This window comes from Saimiri boliviensis, chromosome X (genome assembly GCF_048565385.1).
Source record: "Saimiri boliviensis isolate mSaiBol1 chromosome X, mSaiBol1.pri, whole genome shotgun sequence".
NCBI lineage: Eukaryota > Metazoa > Chordata > Mammalia > Primates > Cebidae > Saimiri > Saimiri boliviensis.
The window spans coordinates 50630317-50638087 of record NC_133470.1 but is presented as its reverse complement, the minus strand read 5'-3'; the positions used below and the strand labels follow the sequence as shown (position 1 = coordinate 50638087).

General features: G+C 39.4%; 1 protein-coding gene across 4 annotated transcripts in view; it reads left to right on the top strand.

Moving 5' to 3' along the window:
• The first annotated feature begins 4231 nt into the window (after positions 1–4231).
• PAGE3 (PAGE family member 3) overlaps positions 4232–7771 on the top strand; it is a 63223-nt gene continuing 59683 nt past the window's right edge. For 2 of the 4 annotated variants that reach the window (XM_074391806.1, XM_010331549.2), the window contains exons 1-4: positions 4232–4318; positions 5196–5287; positions 5744–5852; positions 7422–7547. In XM_074391806.1, coding sequence (XP_074247907.1) covers positions 5204–5287; positions 5744–5852; positions 7422–7547 — 319 coding nt within the window. In that variant the 5' untranslated portion in view covers positions 4232–4318; positions 5196–5203. Of the gene's footprint in view, positions 4577–5181; positions 5288–5743; positions 5853–7421; positions 7548–7771 lie in introns of all 4 variants that reach the window. The other 2 variants (XM_003943691.3, XM_010331550.3) reach the window with 2 other exon arrangements.

The window sequence follows — 7771 nt, the reverse complement described above, 5'->3', positions numbered from 1 at the left end:
AGTATTTCTTATGCCAAACGGCTTTTGAACTTTACCAAAGGTAACCTCCCAGGTGCTTAGAGAAAGGAAAATTTAAGATACTCCATGGAGGAGAAAATAATCAACGAAGTTACACTAGATATGAAACCAGAAATGACTTAGTTCCTATGTGAGGAGTCAGACTCAGAACACTATTAGTGAAAGTGTCATACCTTAGCTACTGAGCTACAGCCTACAGCATGCTTCAGCTTCTTTCTCAGAAGGAGTATAGAGTAGTTAATCTTAAGCTTGCAGAGGTTTTTAACTATTTAATATGATTTTTAGAGCTAACTATGACATGAACCCTAAAATTTTGGTTCCCTGAGGGCAGAGACCCAAAGAAAGTATCGCCACATGGTTAAAAGGTCAAGCTCCCAAGGGCATAAAACAATGTAGAGGCCATTCAGTTTGTTTCAGGGGCCTGCAGCCAAGTTTGTTACTGACCACCTTGCCGGGTCTTCTAGAAAGTGGGCTTACAGGTGTTCTAAGCCCGTGTTTTATTCTGAAGTACCCCTCGACACAGAAAAACAAATTCATAGCACAAAACACACCAGCCTAAGACCAGTCTTAGTATTCGTTTTTGTGTCAATCAAAACTTCACAGAGGAGATAAACACTGATATCTTTTTCCATTCATTCAGCTGTTTGCACAGGGAGGGAGAAGCCAGAAATCTGACTGGTAAGAAATTCTTATCCTTTTGCCAGCATGCCAGACTTCTGGGTTCCCTTTCCCTTGGCGATACTAGTGATCCAGCTTGTGGCACCATCACCCTGGGGGCCAAGCGGCATCATAAAGGAAAAAAATTTTTTTCATTCTAGCCAGAGGAAAATACGTGTAATAAAACATAGACATTAGTCACTCTGCTTAGCACTCACTATCAAACGGGCAAGGCTTAAACTTGCCCCCCAGATGGACCCCATCATCTTTAATCCAACCTCCGACTTGGAGTTTCAACACTTGTTCTCTGGGCAAGATGGTCGCCCTGAGGAACAGAAAAGATAACAAAGGGGGCCAGTCTTAGTGGTTCACACGTGTAATCCCAGCACTTTCGGAGGCCAAGGTGGGAAGATCACAAGGTCAAGAGATCGAGACCATCCAGGCCAAAGTGGTGAAACCCCGTCTCTACCAAAAAAAAAAAAAAAAAAAAAAAAAAAAAAAAAAAATTTGCTGGGCATGGTGGTGTGTGCCTGTGGTCCCAGCAACTTGGGAGGCTGAGGCAGAAGAATTGCTTGAACCCAGAGGTGGAGGTTGCAGTGAGCCAAGATTGCACCACTGCACTCCAGACTGGTGACAGAGCGAGACTGTCTCAAACAAACAAAAAAAGATAAGAAAGGGAAAAGGAAATGTAGAGAAAGAAAATATTGCCTGTGGCAGGATGGGGAAGGCAAAATGACCAGCCAGGCCAGAGAAAAACCCACCCATTGCAGCAACACTGAAAAATTTCAGGTGGCTACTGTCGGTCCAGCAGGGATCTTTTTCCAGCAGTCTCATCAGCTCTCAGGTTTCCCCTTTTGGAGGAAGAAAAAGCTCTCCACGTCCCTCGATACTGTACATGCCTAACCCTGTCACCCTCAGCCATCAGCAAAGAGTGCAAGGCAGATTAATTCCAAAGAGAATAGCAGTTAACATCCCATAGTTCTGAACCTGTTCTTAGCTGAGACGGACTTTACCGAGAGGGGCCTCTAACCCCCTAAATCTTACAAGGGACTCTAATCCTCCCAAGTTGGGCCTCCAACCCAAGGTCAGTCAAGCGTCCTTGCCTTTTATTAAGCGGGGCCTCTAACCCACTCTGTCTTAGGAGAGACTCTAACTCCCCTAAGTTGGGCCTCTAATCCAATCCCATTCTTTATCCAGGTACCCCGCCACTTACCCAAAGTCAGCCAATCAGTGCTACAGTCTATTTCTTTTGGGTTGGGGAGGTTTCCTCAGTATTGTCCCTTTTTTGGTTCATGAGAAAGATGTTACCAGATTCCACCACTTACCCAAAGTCAGCCTTTGCATTGGGGGTTTCCACAGTATAGTCACTTCTGTAGTCACCAGAAAGTTGTTTTAGGATCCCAAAACTTACCCGAAGGTAGCCATTGGGTCAGGGTTTCTTCAATATAGTCCCTTCTGTGGTCACCAGAAATATGTTAGAGGAAAGGGGTCTCGACCCCATGTTCTAATACAGGGTTCTCGATCTCGTGCAAGAAAGAATTCAGGGCTAGTTCACAGTGCAAAATGAAAGCAAGTTTGTTAAGAAAGTAAAGGAATAAAAGAATGGCTACTCCATAGACAGAGCAGCTACACTTGTCTGATTAGTGATTGTATTCATGTATGTATGTTTCTGCACTTCTCTGATTCAGCCTGAAAACTTTTTATTTTAGATTGGTTTATCAATTTCTCCAAAAAGAACACCCTTTGAGATTTTCACTGGAATTGCTCTGAACCTATAGATCAAATTGGGAAAATTGTATCTTAAGCATATTGACTCTTTTGATTTATGAACAAGATATATCTCTTTATTTTATTTGGGTCTGAAATTTCCTCTCAGCCATCTTTTGTACTTTTCAATGTGTTATAGGTCTTGAACTTCCTTATTCAGATTTTTCCTTTAGTATTTAATATTCTTTGATAGTACAATACATACTATTAAAAAATGCCAATCCAAGTTTGTATTGCTGATGCAAAGAAATACAATTAAATTTTGTATATTGATTTTTAATCCTGCAGCTCACTTATTGTTTCTAGTAACTTTTATAGATTTCATCAGATTTTCTACATAAAAGATTGTCATCTATGAATCATGTAGTTTTACTTCTTCCTTTTCAATCTGGATGACTTTTATTTCATTTCTTTTCTCATTGCACTGACTACATCCACCAGGACAGTGCTGAAGAGAAGTGAGTAGGGCTGATATCCTGGCCCTTTTCCTTATCCTAGTGTGTGTGTATGAATTTCTCAATTATATACTCTTAGATGGAATAAAATATGATAATCCAATTGAAATCTCTGCTTCCATCTGATAGTTTACAAATAGTAACAAAAGTATACAATTAAATTACTGTTTCATTCACTTTTGAATAATAGATTGATAATATTAATACATACAAAATAAAGACAATTTAAGAAAGAGAAAATCATGTTTTCAGTATCAGTAATTAGAAGTTAGAATCAAGTACCTATGCACGCACGCACACACACACACACACACACTAGGATAAGAAAAAAATATATTTATGTGTATGTGTGTGTCCGTGTGTGTGTGTATATATATACATAATATATATATATAAAATTGTGTGAAAAATTGATTCACACATTTATGAAGGCTGGGTCCCACAGTCTGCCATTTACAAGCAAGCAAGAGACCAGGGAAACCAGTGATGTACTTCAATCCATATCTGAAGGCCTAAGAACTAGGGAAGCGAATGGTGTAAATCCCAGTTTGAGGGCAGGAGATGTGGACTGAACATAAATATATGTGTGAATACATGTACATTTGTACATGTGTGTGTAGGCTATGTGTATATCCAATATGAAGTTCTGATAGTTTCTATTTTATTTTATTGTGTTTCTTTATAATGCTATTCATTGCTCATTACATTAAAAATGCAAATTACGTTTCATCAATGCCTGTGTTTTGTGGTAACCCTAGTGGCCATATCAAATATGTCCTTTTTGTCTAAAAACAATGCATCTTTAAAAGTTCACATTAAACTTCAGATAACAGTGTTTGTTTCTCACAAGGCAAGAGTTAGTTAATAAAAAGTAGACCTCAGGAAAAAGGATCCACAGGTGCAGGTGCCCTCTTGTTCACTTTCTATCCTGTATATGACTGTCCTTGGGCTTGGGTGTAGTTAAATGTCATGTTTTTACGATCCCTCTTCCCTCTATGAGGGAAGTGTGAGAGTTGTATTGGGCATGATAGTTAATTTGAACTCAAGCCTCAAGGACCCTCATTCAAGATGTCAAAAAGTTTAGGAAGGAAAAGTAAAAGAGCTATCCAAGCCCCTTTCAATACTCAAGAAACCTTGCAGCTCCTAGTCACTAGAGGCAGAAAAACCTCAGCGTACGTAACACAAGGTGCATCAGTGCGCATGTCCGTTGCTGGGCGTGTCCATCATTGCGCAAGTGCCTTGCTGTCTGCGGCGTTGCTGGGCACGTCCATTATTGCGCAAGTGCCTTGCTGTCTGCGTCGTTGCTGGGCACGTCCACTATTGCGCATGTGCCTTGCTGCCGGCAGTCTGCGCTCGGAGCTCTGGCCTGGAAGGTGGTCCTCTCTCCTCTCCATTTTTTCTCGCGGACTGGAACACAACCGGTAGGTCCGCAGATCAATCCTCCAGGGAATTTAGTTGTGAGTGAAGGCGAGGGGAGCCAGTGGGCTTTGGACAGGTCCTGTGGCACAGTCCATGGCTTCTGAGGGAAAAGGGCTTTGTAGTCATCATCCGGCTCCTCCCAGGTCGCGATGCCACATGGGCCTTTGTCATCGTGGCTGGGCTGGGACGAGGGAGGAGGGTAGGCCGCGGAGAGGAGGAATCACATGGAGATGGGACGAGTGCTGGGTGTACTGTTGGAGGTACCTGATTTCCGAAAGTGCCTGGAACCCTCCAAGGGAGGATGGATTCCCCAGTTCTCAGATGGGACCTGGGCAGGGCAGGGCGAGGTGGGTGGTAAGAAAGGGGCATGGGAACTAGGAACACTGTGGGCTGATGACTGTGGCCCCAATATCTGTAGAGCACCCCACAGCAGCAGGGGCTTCGCAACTTCACACCTGCACCAGGACCTCTCAGGAAGGCATGGGCGAGGCTGTGCGTTCCAACAAAACTTGATTTTAGGGGGGAAATAGGCCGAGTGAATGAGAGTGGGACAAAAGCAGTAGTCACTCCGGTTCCAGTTCTCCACCTATATTTTCCTAGATGTCTTCATAATGGAGAGTCTAAGTGTGAAACCAAAACTCACGAAGTCCTCTGTCTTGCCATAAGCCTTGCCGGCTAGCATAGCCATAATATGAATGACTTTGCGAGCAGCCATATTTGGTATGACTGGAAAGCATGCAAGCTCACAATTATCCTGGAACTTAATTTTAAGATATTTTCAAAATTTAAAAACTTTAGGTATCATCTAATTTAGCCATGGAAGTGGTCAGATGATACACTCTTATGTACATTTGCTGAATCACAGTATGTCACTTTCAGAGTGAAGTATGAGTGGATATCAAAGAGCAAGATCTACATCTAGAGAAAGAAGAGATGATCAAGAGTCTAACCATCCAGTAGGGGCTGTGGTTGTGAGTATTTTAGCATTTGATGTTTTCTATTAGAAACTTATTTTTGTGAAAATGTTGTTGAACTTATATTGATATATTAATAAGGTCTTCCATGCTTATAAATGGTAATAATTGAATCTCATGACATAAACATAGATTTGGATGTTTGCATTCTAATGTTGCATAGATGGTTACGTTTTTATATTCCCCAGAAATATGCCCTATGGCTTCCTTCTCCTGCTTATTCATAACACATTGTATACATCCATTCCAGCGTGGATTAAAATAGCTTCCCAAGTTTTTAAGGGAACTCTTTTCTTGTAGTAACTATTAAGAATAAGTATATGTAGAATTGTGTAAGAAAAAATGTTTTTAGACTTATTTGTGGTGAGATGTATCTGTATATTGACTATCTGCATAGTATTGACATACATCAATAACAGCGCTTTTTATTTGCACACGCACTCACATTCCTAGGCCCAGGAGCCGCCCAGTGATGACCAACCTCAACAAGAGGACCCACCAACTGAAAATCAAGATTATGCACGTGGTCGACAGAGAGATGAGGGACCACTGGAGTTCCAAGGTGAAGGGTGGGAGAGGAAGAATGTCTGTGAATGGAGGAGGTGTATGTGTGTATCATGTATTGTATTATGGAAGTAAAAGGAGGAAAAAAGCAATAGAAAGAGATCTCAAGCATTTCCTGAAAATTGGCTGGAAAAGTGAAGAAGGCGTAGTTTGCAGCCAAGTGCAGTCCCTTGCTATAATGCATTCTACCTTCAAGACTTACTTGTTATGCTTGCCAGAGCCCTTCATTAGCAAACCCAGGGAAACTATGTTTAACTTTAGTCAGAATTTGCACTATTTCACCAGTTAAATTTGATCTTAGAATGTTGTCTGTCCTTCTTAGTAATTACAACAAAAGTTTAAGCAATTTTTAATAGCATGTGTAGAATGCAAAGGCATCATGTATATATCTTATACATATGTATGACATATGATTTTATATCTATATGATACATGGTTTTTACATATATGATATATATGTTTTACATATATGATGTGCATGCTTTTACATATATTGACATGTTTTACTTATATTGACATATTGACATGTATGACATATATGACATGTGTATGTTTTACACATATGACATGTTTTACATATGACATATGTTTTGCATATAATGACATGCATATGCCTTACATATTATGACATATGTTTACATGCTATGGTATGTGTTTTACATATTATAACACACATGTTTTACATGTGACATGTTTTGCATATATGCTTTGCCTATGACATCTTACACATATAATGACGTTTTTACACAGAGTGACAATGTGTTTTGCATGTGATGATATGTTTTACATATAATGACGTGTGTGTTTTACATATAACGTATATGTTTTACATATATGGCACCTGTTTTTACATATACTGACATATGTTTTGACATGTGCGCACATGTGTTTTACATATAATGATATATTTTTACATATATATGTTTTACATGTGTATGATACATATGTTTTTTACATGTATGTGATATGTATCATATCCACACCAATTCACACCTTGGATTAAACTAGCTTGCATAGAGATATATAACCTCTCTATATATGATATTTTATATATAACACCTTGGATTAAACTAGCTTGCATAGAGATATAAATCCCATTTGTAAGTAAGAAAACTGAGACTCAGAGATTGTGCTTACTAAAGAGCACTTCACTGGTGGAGAAATAATTTGTATTTCATTCCAAACCATCTAGGTTGCTGTAAGAAAAAGCAGGTTTTAGGGATATAAATATTAATGAGAGAGATGATTTCAGCCTTGAGCTCACAATCTAGTTACACTAAAATGAATCACTAATTTAAAATTATAAGTACAAGAACATATACCTACAAAGGGGTCAACTAAGCTGTCTGGAGCACTTGTGGGAAAAGAAAAGGATGATAACATTTGGAAAACCTTGTTTTCTTTTTTTGACAAGACTCCTGAAATAATGTTGTTGAAATTCTTATGCATTGCATTTATTACCACAATAGCCTATAGGCTTTTATTTCATAACATTGAGGGAGTATTACCACTTTTATTTATATTTTATGTTTTACAACTTAAATTGGTAACCTTTTTTATTTTTAAGTGCTAGGACTGGCAGCCTATATCCGGGAACTGATTCGGTCAAAGACCGGGGGTGAACGTGGGGATGGACCGGATGTCATGGGAGAATTTCTGCCAAATCGGGAGCCTGTTAAAATACCAGAAGCAGGTAAGTTATCCATTAAAAATGCAAATTACAGGGTTTCTGCTTTCAAAAGTACTATGTATTTTCTAATACAGAGGTATCATTACTTCTAATATAATTTAACAGAGTTCATATATAAAGATTCTTTGAAAGATAGTTCAGTCTCCAAAAGCCTGATTTATAAGCTGGCAGAGATTCTACCACACTGGGTCAAAGCCACATTCCATTATAAAATGTGAAGATATTTT